General features: G+C 46.6%; 1 protein-coding gene across 1 annotated transcript; it reads left to right on the top strand.

Moving 5' to 3' along the window:
* Window positions 1-799: 799 nt before the first annotated feature.
* Window positions 800-12,380, top strand: LRRC55 (leucine rich repeat containing 55). The gene is made up of 3 exons (XM_083444322.1): window positions 800-3,297; window positions 4,463-6,108; window positions 11,160-12,380. Exons 2-3 carry the CDS (start codon window positions 5,439-5,441, stop codon window positions 11,393-11,395), a joined length of 906 nt encoding a protein of 301 aa, XP_083300448.1. The 5' UTR covers window positions 800-3,297; window positions 4,463-5,438; the 3' UTR covers window positions 11,396-12,380.
* Window positions 12,381-12,924: the final 544 nt, after the last annotated feature.

The raw sequence follows: 12,924 nt of genomic DNA on the forward strand, positions 1-12,924 counted from the left end.
AATAGCAACCAGGGTTCAGAAGCCGGTGCTTGCTATCTATCACCGACATTTACCCTATGGGGTAAATAATATGGCCTGATTCTATCAGGTTTCTCTTCTCCTCTGTTGTGTGAAAGCTGGATCCAAGGTTGCCTTACCTCATTCTACCTCCGTCTCCGCTGTCTCCTCTTCCCCCAATTGTGTCATTCTTGATCTTTCCAATTCATTTCCTGTTCGCCCCAGAAGTTTCTGCTTAAATAGACCCTGGGGCTTCCTCGGCTTTTAGCTGATGCCAGCAGTCTCATTTTCTCCAGGCTGTCACAAAACTGCTGGTCCATGAAGGATAATGACAGGTACATCTTAGAGAAAGAAAAGTGGGGGGGGGGGACAGGGGGTGAACAAATATAGAGAAGACTGGGAAGCTATAATGGTAGGGCAGAGGAAACAATGCTAACATCATATTTTAAAAGTGTGATAATACGGTTGCAATTCTAGCAAATGAAAGGACAGTATATTATTAGTTATTTAATTTCTTGTTGTGTTTTTACTGCCAGGTAAGGCCCAGGACAGAAGCACTTTCAAGTTTTTTGACCTCAGGCACCAAAATAACTTGGCTGGCCTTGGATTCTGTATATCTTTTTTTTAAAAAAAAAAAAAAAAGTATGATATATCATGTTATGAGTTTGGGGGATGTAGGAATTCAGGGGTTAGGAGGAGACCCTTCTAACCCCTGAATTCTTCTAATCCCTGGATCCAGGAAGTGTTAAAATATAAGCCAGGCTAGCGTGAAGCGATCACCTGGGTGATGGGCCATTAAGAGGAACAAAGGAAAGGGGATCTGCGTGAGACAGCAAATAGGTGGAGAGGCCCTCCAACTCGTGGATAGTTAGAAGGAAAAAGCCAGAGTTTAGAGTTTGGAGTGAGCAGCAAACTGGGAACCGAGAGAGACTGCTCTGATTTCTGTTCAAGTCCAGGACCCTCTTTGGGTGTTAATGCTGTGAACCCCTCCATCACAGGCTCAGGATACATAGTAGATATGTGTGAACAAACCATATATCCTAAAGACACCACAGTCTTCACTATGCCTCATTCCAAGGGAAGCACGAACCCTGGGTAAGCACCTGGAATCTCCCACCACTCAGAGATTGGGGTGACGTGCAACAATATTTTTATTCTTTTCAACAACAAAAACCCAAACAGATCAAATGCTGCCACCCAATGATGGTACTGAGGTACACTTTCATTATCTTAGTCCTGATCTATTGCTGAAGTTGGCATAGCAGGTCACACACTATTTAAAAAGAGCTCTCTCTTTTAAGTTGTGTATATTTCTCTCTCTCTCTCTTTCTCACACACACACATACACACAAATATACACACACATGTGGCTATCAGAGCTGGAACTTGCATAGGTTCCATTTGCTGTTGTGCCTCAGGCAGAAAAATATATTGAAGAGGCCTTGCAGGAGGATGTAGGCCATCTAGTCTCTAGACTCAGGGCTGAGAGCCTCTTTTTGGAGATCTGTGCAGTGCTAAGTTAAACCCTGGCTGTAGCTTTACAGGCTATAAATCTCACTGGTGGCCAAACAACTGGCAAATACCATCAAGAACACGCTATTATATCCTTCTCTCGACCTGGTGCCCTACAGATATTTTAGACTTCAAAGAGTGGAGGAATCTGGTTGTGGACTACAACTCCCATCATCCCTGACCGTTGGCTAGGCCTGACAGGAACAGGAGCCCTACAGCATCTGAAGGGCTACAGGTTCCCCATCCCTGGACTGCAAATTCCATCAACTCCAGGCAGCAAAGCCAACGTTTAGGGAAGATGGGAATTGTAGTCTAATGACATATGGAGGGCACCAGGTTGGGAAAGACTGCTCTCTGACATTTGGCAGGCTTTGTTCTCCTGAGTCATACCTGGTGAGGTTTCTAAATTAGCACAGGCAGAAATGCTGTGCTTCTGAGGAGGAAATGAGGCAATATTTACCCACCGCTGTGCCTTTGTGAAGTTTAGCTGGCAAAGGATAGATCTGCATTTGTAAAGTCCGTTTCAGGTGGGAGGTCCCTTTGGAGCCTATGGGGATCTTGAAATAAAACCAATTAATATCTACCCAAGGGAGAGCTCCATACACAAAAGGAAAAGAGCAACCTCTCTCCTGGGGTTTTTACACCATCTGTCTTCCCACCAGATGCCAGCAAGAGGCAATGGGGAAAACAGACATGAAACGTCCCCCTAATAGGTGCCAAACCCCCACAGGGAAAGGAGGGAAAATAACTCCACACACACATGTGGAGAGTGTTAAATAACTAATCAAAAGCTCTGTGAGGTGGCCACAGGCCACAAAGGGAAAGCCAATATGGCTTCTGGGCAGGATGTCTGGTGCCTCAAGGCTGTTGGCGAAGAGAAGAGTTGGTCTCCAGGTCTTGTTAAAGCCATCATCTGTAGGAAGAGGCAAGGAATTGCCTTCTGACCTTAGATTTATGCCCCCCTTTCTGTAGACACTCAGCTCAGTCCCCCACCCACTCCAAAGAATTATGGGAACTGTAGTTTCCTATGGGTGCTTGGAATTGTAGCTCTGTGAGAGTTCCCAAGATCCTTTGAGGGGAAAATGTTCTTTAAATGTACGGTGTGTTCGCAGTCTAAGAATGCGAGTCAGCAACGAGAAGCTGCTTCCCTGGCATATCTTGTTTATTCCCAGTCTATTCCCCCGGTCTCAATTTCCGTGTCTCTGTGTGTCCCTGTTTGCCTCCTCGTTTTCTGCCCCTGTCTGTCTCCTAGATCTCCAGCCGCCCCCGTCTGCCTGATTCTGCTTTCCCACTCCCTCCAGGATACGTGCACCCCCCCCCCAATCTCTGGGATTCCGTGGGTGCGCTTTTTATTCCATCCTCTGTTGCTTCATCCTTCTTCTTCTTCTTCTTCTTCTCTCCCCCCACCCCCATCAGCTCAGTGGGGTCTGCAGCCAGCTCTCCTGTTGCTCAGAGATGAGGAGGCAGTTGCTAAGAGACAGTGAAACGTCAGTACCTGGCCCTCAAGGGGGAAAAGAGGGGGGGTGGCGGGAGAGGGAGAAGGAGGGAAGAGGAGGTGGGGAAAGACCTGGCTGAAATCACAGAGAGAGAGAGAGAGAGAGAGAGAGAGCAACAGTAGCTGCAATTCAATGAGAAGACTGTCAGAATCTCTGTCTTTTAGAGGTGCAGATGAAAGAAAGGATGAAAGGAAGCAAGAAGCACAGTTGAATGGGAAGGAACCAGCACAGGAGTCCGCAGCACCAGAGCTGAGCTGAGCTCCAACCAAAAAACAGCCACCCTCTGCTCAGAGTAAGTGTCTCCTTTGAACAAAATAAAATTGATGATGTGACGGGGGAGAAATGAAGAGGGGGTGCCTGTGTGCTGTGCGTCTGTGGGAAAACTAAGGCTTGGGTGCTCCCTGCCTTGTGTGAGCAGGGTGTGTCCAGCGGGTGAGGATGGAGGGTGCATTTGACAATGGGGTGTCATGGAGAAGAGGCAATGGGTAGAAAGAGGACATGGCAAGGATGAGTGGGGAGAGGTCAAATAGGATGTGAGCTCTGCAGGGCATCCAGGTCGTTCTTGCTGGAGGAGGAGGAGCAGGAGACAACAGAAAGAGACGGAGAGAGGGGAGAATGGCAGTGGAGAAGGAAGAAAGCTTTGGAAGGAGAGGGATGTGGGAAGAGAGAGGCAAGAATGGAAGCGTGATCCAAGTTAGGGAAGAGCCTCTAGGAAGTCATGTGCAGAGACTCCGGGATGAAGGAGAGGGATGGTGAGGGATGCAGGGAAATCTGAAACGCAGGCCTAGTTCTCCCAACAGAATAAAATTCAAATGGTGTGTTTGTGTGGAGGCCCAAAGCTCCTCCACAGCTAATGGTGGAGGAAGGAGCTATGAGTTGCCTCTCAGCAGACCTCTGTGGATGAAAGGGTGGTGCCCCGCAGCTGAGCCTGGACTAGGAAAAGAGAATGTGGGTCATCTTGACTGAAGGACAATGACCAGTTTGTGTGAAACCCAGGGGAGAGCAAAAGTAGGAGTTAGCTGCAGAGATGAGATTTGTAAGGACTTCCCCAAAGTTGAATCTAGTATTTTAATCTGATCGCTTTCGCTTTTTTTTTTTAACATGAATTTACTCCTTTGCCAAATGAGCCATGCCAAAGCTCTCCCCCACCGCTTTTCTTCTCTGCACAAAAGTCTATGGCTGAAACATCAGAAACGCACAGAGGAGGAAGCTGTGTGGAGTCCCCAGAAATATGTCAGATCAGAAATGAGGGGCTGCTGTTGCGGCTTGTGAAAAATGCATGGTGGCTGATACTGTAAAGCAAGGTGAAGGAAGAGGTGAACTATAGTGAAGGCAACCACAAGAAGTATATGAAAGGGATGGGGAACTGTGGTTCTAGCAGCATCAGGGGGAAGCATGCAAGCTGATCAATACCATGGTTGCTGTGCCTTTGATCCTCATTGCGTTTTCATTGGCAGGTTGCACAGTCAGAGTCTTGTTGCTGCCTGCTGAGAAAGAAGACCAGGCTTAAAGGACAGCATCACAACCTCTTGCCCTTGGCCTTTGGGATCCTGTAGCCATTGTCACACATGGCTTCCACATCAGCACTTCAAAGTCAGAGACACCATGAATCCGTGCAGCTATGGGATTCTGTGGCTCTTTGGTAGTTCCAAACTGAGCAATGACGACCAACCTTCTTCCCAGAGAAGAGAAACCACAGACTCCTAAGTGGCTTCTGTCCAGCCATTGTTCCTCCTCACCTTTCCAAGAGGACCCCGCCTACACCAGGACAGCAGCACATGGGAAATTAAGCAAGGGGAGCCACTGAACCCTGCAAAGGTCACATTTTGTTTATAAATGCTCCTGTCAAAGGACACCTCAGTGACTCCAGAAGAAGACCATTTCAATGCTCGACAAGTGGAGTCACTGGAAACAACATTTATGGGCCTGATTATATATTTTTTCTGGAGTGACAGAAAACTTCTCTGAGAGGCCTATGTCTCCAGCTAACACAAGGTAAAAACAAAAGGAACACATTGTCTCTTAATTCAAGCTCAAGATATGTAATGCTCAACAAACATGGGTAAAAACCACCAGCTTTATTTACACAGATTATCTCCATAGACCAAGGTGGTCACATGTGCATGTATGCAGGTAAATGTATTTCTTTCCTCTTCTTCATCCTCTTACAGTAAAAAGTTTTTTTGGCAGCTAAATAAAACTACCAGAAATCATCAGCTTCTGGCCCATTTACAGCCCTTTTTTGGCACATTGTTCTCCCATAGGTGCCTCAAGAGCAGGACAAATAGGGGTTCAATGTCCTCCCATCCTCCCAGTCAGAATGTAGCAGGCTTTCTGTATTGGTGGCTCCCATTTGCTGGGCTGCATCCCTGCCCACTGCTCTCCCCATCCTGACTGGCCTTCCCTCTGTCATGTAGCCTCTAGCTTGCCAAAATGAACGCCCACTGTGTCCAGCTGGGAGGAGAGCAGTTTGCACCCCACTGCTGCCCTGCCATGATACTGAGCCCTTTCCTTGTGGCAGCGGTGGTGGTCTTTGCCAGTGCCGTCACCGGCTGCCCGGTCCTGTGCACATGCCGCAGCCAGGTTGTGGATTGCAGTGGGCTTCGGCTCTTTTCGGTGCCGCCAGACCTTCCGTTGGACACCAGGAACCTGAGCCTGGCTCACAACCGCATCGCTACCATTCCTCCCGGATACCTGACCTGCTATTCCGAGCTGAGGGTGTTGGACTTGCGGAACAACTCCCTGGTTGAGTTGCCCGCTGGACTCTTTTTGGCATCCAAGCGCCTCTCCCACTTGGACTTGAGCTACAACAACTTGACTCACGTGGTGGCTGACATGTTCCAAGAGGCCTACAACCTGGTGCACATTGACTTGAGCCACAATCCCTGGCTGAGGAAGGTGCACCCCCAGGCTTTCCGAGGCTTGGTCCAACTGCGTGACCTTGATCTCAGCTATGGGGGCCTGTCTTTCCTCAGCCTTGAAGTCCTGGAGGGTCTCACAGGCCTGGTGACTCTTCAGATTGGAGGCAATCCCTGGGTGTGTGGTTGCACCATGGAGCCACTGCTGAAGTGGTTGAGAAATAGGATCCAGCGATGCATGTCAGGTAGGTGAAATTACATGGCAGTCCAGTTGTTAGCTTCACCTTGGGGATTCTGTCATTCTGTTCCCTATTACACAACACATTATGAACTTCTGGGTCTCAGAGCGGCTAAGAAGGGCATTTTTGGATCATGGGATTTGAATCCTGTGCCTTGAGAAAGGCATTCTGCATTTCCCTACCTGATTTAGACCTGCTATGCTAGGAAACAGTCTGTTTTACACATTTTCCTAGGGATTATAAACCACACAATGCAAAAAAAAGTTTAGACACAGTTGTAAGTTTCCCCAACCATGCAGCATTTGTGTGTGTGAATTCATTAGATTTTGGTGCTTTGCTGCATCTGTAGTTGCAGTTCGCGAAAACTGCTATACAGAAATTCACATAAAGGACAGATGGTACTTGGTTAACTAAACAGGTCACTACTCTCTTCCAAATGGCCTGTTAAAGTTACTAATCAGAATTGCTCTACTAGAACTATTAGGCAGAGCAGGGAGGTGCTCTCCTTCTCCTAGAATATGCGTCAGGGTAAGAACATCTGGCCACTTCAGGGCTGAGCAGAAATTGCCTCTGAAACAGACAAGGCTTGTTCACACTTCAGCTTGTCCCATGCCTAGAAAGCATGAGTCCAAGTGATCTTCCACTAGAACCACCCTTTCTAGGCACAGGTCTGAGCAGTTTCCTCCTTGCCCCTCTCCTTTCCCAGGGAAAACCTCTTCTTTGGCTTTAAATCAGAACCAACAACAGTCCATGGAAAACCCCTTTGCTCCAACTGAGCATTAAAGAGCACCATGGGAAGAGCAAGAGGAAGTGTGGATAAGCCTTGACTGAGGGAAGCAGGGTTTTTCTTTCTCCTACTCTTTTCTGACTGTCTGGGTGATAGCTTTGTAACATGTGGCATCAAAGTACTGTCACAGAGTCAGGACAGTCTAAGAAGTGTGGATTACAAACATAGTCACTGGTCAGCACTGTGAGGGGACAAGGGATTCCCTAGTTTCGCCGCTCAGGACTTTGGGACATGGAAGCTGGAAAAGAGCCCCATGACACCTAATAGCATCGCCAGATGGAGTAGAGGCAGGCAGAAAATGCCGGAAAGCTCTGCCTCAGCCAGTTCCCATTGCCGTCTCCTTCTGTTAATGTTAATAAAGTTTGGGGCCTAGTTTATCCACACACATCTGCCTCGCTTTTTTATTATTTATGGGACAAAGGTGGGGCAAAGAAGCAGGTGCAGCATGGCGTCTGCTAAAAAGTCCTGTGGCAGCTCTAACTGCACACACAAAAAGGCCTGAACCTCATCACACACGACCCAACTCTTCACATCCACTGATGTCCAAGAGCACAGTGAGGATCACCTCCCCATGTGGTTAGAGGCAACAACCGACTGGCCCTCTGTGAGGTTAGATCCAGGGTGGATAAAAATTAAAATTAAAAATCAGGTTTTTTCTAAATTTAAATCGGATTTTTTTTATTTATTTAAATCAGATTTATTTCTTTTTTTAAATTTGATTTTTAAAATAAAATGCTTTTTGGAGGAAAAAGCTTTCTGAAGATAGTTTTCTACTCAGTCTAAGAACAATGTTTAATCACATCAGTTAACAAACATGGATGCATATGCTATAATGTTATTGTTTTAGCTAAATAAATTGTTTAAGTTGTTATTAAGGAAATGATGATTTTTCTCCTTCCGATAAAGTTGAGCAGAAAAGTTGTCCAAATATAAACAGTTAACTTATTAAACCTCACAATTATTTCATAATTATCGGTCTGTGTATTTCTAAGAGTATAACCAAATCAGGAATTTTTGATATAACTGTAAAAACTACTCTGAAAAATTATTATTCCAAAAATGAAACCTTCATCTGGTTGTAAATATTAAGATTATACCAGCAAGGATGAGTCTTTCTGTAAAAAAAATGATTTAAATCAAGTCTTACTGACTCGTGATTTAAATTATGATTTAAATTGATTTGATTTACGGTAAATCAAATCCACCCTGGTTAGATCCATTGCACAGAGAGTTTTTAAGGAGGAAAGAGACAGATGAATGAGCCCTTTGGTACCTGGAGGCTGGCAGTGGCAATGCTCCCTTCACCATATAATTGGAGGCCACTGACAACCAGATTTCCACACAATGATGCCACCATGTGTGGAGCTGCCTAGTGACTGCCACCATGCTGCAAATGGCCTTTCAGAAGCACACCGAGGCTTTCTGCTCATTAAAGCTGAGATTTTGTCAGAGCTAGATGGGAATGAGATGTGCTGTACAAGCTGCCCTTGTGACGTGTCGTCACGCTGCTCTGCTCTCCCTGCGTCCTTGTAGTGACAGATCCCCAGCTCGCATTGGGAATCATAAATAAGCATCCTCTCCCACTCTCCATTGATTTTTTTCTCCCCTCCCTGACATTAGTCCTTTCCTGACCTTCTTGCTTATCTCACGAGCTGCAAGCGAGGGACCCTGGAGACAGGAAATCCTGCCCTTGCGGAGCCAGAAGAAGGCAGTCCTGCTTTAGCAATCATTCTCATCTCCTTGGAGCATCAATTCTATTTACATTTCCCAGCCATCTCTGTGATTGATGTATAGCAGACAATGACGGAGAAGGATGCCATCCATCTCCAGCTTTGGCAGTGATGCACGGGGTGGCTGTTGGTTTTCTGATTTGGTGCCCTCATCCAATTTATGTGTCGTGATGTCTTCTTAGCAAACATAAGCAGAGAGGAAGATTATCTGTCTTGTGCACCTTCTTCTAGTTTCTTAAGATGGCAAGTTTAAACTTCCCAGTGAGTTTTCATTAGTGCTTAACATTCAGGTAGTGGTTACCCTCTGCAAAGCTTGGTTCCGCTAGTCCATCTTTACTGCTGAATCAGAGCAAATGTCAGTTGGCTTTTTCAAGGATTGACAAATTGCCTGCAGACAGCAAAGGCGCAGGCAGGCAGATGGAGCCTGAGAAAGTTCTGAGAAAGTACCTTCTTGGGCTCCACCTATCTGCACCTTTGAGGAAGCCCCACACCACTTCAGCTAATGCGAGCCAGAGTTGTATTGTGGGGTGGGAGACTTCCTGTCCCCCAGCTGAGCAGTTCAGTGAAGCCTCTCTGCCCCTCTGACTCTCCTGAGCCCGAGGGGCCTCTAGGCTTGCTCAGTAGAACTGGTCAATATATCTTGGTTTCCCTAAGGTGGGGAGGAAGAAGCAGCTGAGAAACATTCCAGACATTGTAATATGTCAGTATATTGCAGTGCAGTCATACCTTGGATCTCAAACGCCTTGGCTCCCTAACAAATCGGGCCCCCGGACGATGGAAACTCAGAAGTGAGTGTTCCGATTTTTGAATGTTCTTTAGGAAGCCGAATGTCTGACAGGGCTTCCAAGGCTTCCGATTGGCTGCAGGAGCTTCCTGCAGCCAATCAGAAGCCATGCTTTGGTTTCCGAACATTTTGGAAGTCAAACGGACTTCCAGAATGGATTCTGTTCTACTTTCAAGGAACAGCTGTATTTAGCTGCTGAAAACCAGATATCGCCCAGCCCTACTCCCCACCAGATACACACGTGTAGGACCAATCTACGCTGGTGAGTTATAATGTTATAAATGTGTTATAAAATATGGCACCAGGGGAAGCTGTACAGCAGTCAATGGAAAATTGCATTGAGAGCTATATAACGGTTTTTCCTAGTGTTTTTTTAGATCAGTGTAGATCCAGTCGTAGTCTCCCTGAACAAAGATACATTGTATATCAGGGAGTATATCAGTGTGCAGTCCTTCTCCCTGGCATTCTAGTTGTCTATGAGCAAGGAGGATTTGGCTTTTGTTATGCTTTTTCCCGGTGGGGGAGCATTCAGAAATGAGACACACACACCTCCCCCGTCTGGCATGTTGTAAGCCATGGAAAAAAAGCTTCACAGTGTGATTCTACTGCAAGTGTAAATTGGTTTTATTGCAGCAGCTTTCTCCAACCTGGTGCTCTCTGAAAGTTTTGGATTATGGCTTACTAGCATCCTCAACCAGAACAGAGGTCACTAAGATGCAGAAGGCTGTCTTATAGTCTGTGTTACAAATTAGAATGAGATGTGGGTAGAGATCATAGACTGGTGATGGGGTAGAAGAAAGAAAATTGAAGAATGGTTAAGGTGAGCCCAGTTGTTATTTCTTGAAAGCATCTACCTAATTTAATCTGGTGTGTGATACAATCCATAATAGTTATGTTTTACTTCCCTTGTCAGGGGCAATAATGCTTCTGAATACCAGTTAATAAGCATCAGTAATAAGGGGGGGCTGGGAGTATCTTCAGGGGTAGAGAGGAAGAAGCACTTGCACACATATGGGGTGGAATAGCAAACAACACTGAAACTGGGGTATTAAAAAGAGACTAAAGTAGCTGTTTGTATCTGTCAGGGGGTAATGTGAATTGAGAGGTTACTGTGCATAACAACCACTCATTGTGCACATTTACCAGACCTCATGGAAAATGTGCATTTAATCTCTCCATGAATGGATAGTTGTACACATTTCCTGGTCAATGTACATAATCTCCTGTAGGTCTTGGAGAGTGTGCATATATTGACTGAATTTTGCACAATCTCTGGCTGTTATTGTTGTTCCTCTCATTGTGCATAATCTCCCAACCGACCTTGGGGATAGCTGTGTTTTGATTTACCTATTGTTTCAGGAATTCCACACTGAATTCATCCTGCATCCCTAATTACAGCTAGAATTCTGGGTGTTCCTAGAACATATCTTGTCATGAAAATGTTTGAGAATTCATTGCCACCTGCCTCTTGGTTCTGAAGAGCCATTGGTAGAGCATCTGCTTTGCATTCTTTGCACGTAGGACTATGATTGTCCCCTGCCTCACGAAACCCTGGAGAGCTGTTGCCTGTCAGTTTTGACATCATGGAACTAGATGGGTCAAGGATCTAATTTCCTATCTTCCTGTAGGCAGCTTCCTATAATATCTGATGAGACCAGAGAGGCATGGGTTGGGAAAGGAGGAGAAATGGCCCTCTTCTCTGGGTGTTGCTCTGTGTTTGTGGGTGCTGGCATGACCCTCTTGGTTCTTGTTGCAGATACTGAGTTGGCGGAGTGCCGGGAGCCACCCGAAGTGGAAGGAGCCCCTTTGTTTTCACTGACGGAGGAGAGCTTCAAGGCCTGCCACCTGACCTTGACACTGGATGACTATCTCTTCATTGCCTTTGTGGGCTTTGTCGTCTCCATTGCTTCTGTGGCCACCAATTTCCTGCTGGGCATCACTGCCAATTGCTGCCACCGCTGGAGCAAGGCGAGTGAGGATGAGGAGATGTAGCCACACGGCCTGCTCCTTCCTGCTGCTCCTGCGCCACCCACTGCCAGGGGGGAGCCAAGGGCTATCAAGTTCAGGGAAAGCAAAGTGACTTGTCTTTTCCCTGGTGTGCCATTTCCTTGGGCCTACCCCCCAACCACCAACCCCTGTACAACAGCAGCAGATTGCCGCTCACCAATCTTTCTGAGGGCTCATTCAGACTTCCTTTCATGCTGTGCTTCTAGGCACAATCCACACTTGAAAGAGCTGTGTCCAAGTGCTCCCACCACTGAAAACCCGCTCTGAACCAGAGCAAATGGCAATCTGCGGAAAATCTGTATTGCCAATTCAGGCAACCAACCAACCGAGTTCTCCAGCCTTTGCTTGAAGAGCAGATTTTCAGAGGGGAGGGGGGAAAGTGCTTGGACATGGCACTCTAAAGTGCAGACCTATGCCTAGAAAGCACAGGGTGAAAGGTAAGTGTGACTGAGCCCTTACTAGGTACAGGGGATGGGGCCAGCCAGGGTAGGGAGATTGAAGTGTGCCTTGTACAATCCTCTTCGCACTGGAAACAGCCAGCAAGCCATGTCCTGGAAAACGACCGAAAGACATTGATAGACACTCGAACCATTCGCCATCCTTTGCTTTCCTCATCTCTCATGCCTTGTTGCACCTTTCTCAGTCAATGCCTTGAATGCACGGCTGTAGCATAAACACCCTTTTGCACATGCACATCACACTGACTGGCCTGGGAAAATCAAAGGTTTCCTCTTTGGAGGTCTGAAGCGCTCTGTTTCTTGAACCATCCCATCCCATCATTGCATACATTCTTTCCCAAGCATGAAAGAACTGTGTTTTTAAAACCATTCTTAACAAGTCCCTGTGGCCCAGTCTCTCAATCTATTCTTATTTGCAGCAGTGCCATCAAGCTCCCCAAGCAGATTTTGGAGACCCCAAAAAATATGAGGGCCAGAGAACCCACCTCAGATAAAACTACTTTCCAGTCCAACTGCTAATCATTTAGCATAGATGGTGCTACGATTTATACAAGTGTCTCCTGCTTTTGTGACTGGCTCCTTGAAAGCTGTATATGCCTTTTGGTTTAGGTGGTCTTTCGTGGAGTCCTTCCCCTGAGAAGAATCTCCCTCTATAGGTGGCTCACAGAGAATCACTATATCACAGGAGGGGAAACCTTAAAACAAGTTCCCTTGCCAGTAGTGTTTAGCTCAGAAGGGAGGAGACAGTGCACAGTCTAGCCAAGTTGGTCTGAAGTGTACATGGCTGAGCTTAGACCAAGGCTATAGACCAGAGCCGATTATATTGGAAGACTCCCTTTGAAATTAACCATGAGCGGAAAAAATATAGGCTACAAAGGGGAAACTCAAAGCTGCCAATGCTAAAACTTTTCTGGAGAATGATGTTTTTAATGGGGATAACGTGGTAAGAGAGCCAGTGTGGTGTAGTGGTTAAGAGCGGTAGTCTCGTAATCTGGGAAACCGGATTCGTGTCTCCGCTCCTCCACATGCAGCTGCTGGGTGATCTTGAGCCAGTCA

This window comes from Podarcis tiliguerta (assembly GCF_965153285.1).
Source record: "Podarcis tiliguerta genome assembly, chromosome: 1".
Classification (NCBI taxonomy): Eukaryota; Metazoa; Chordata; class Lepidosauria; order Squamata; family Lacertidae; genus Podarcis; species Podarcis tiliguerta.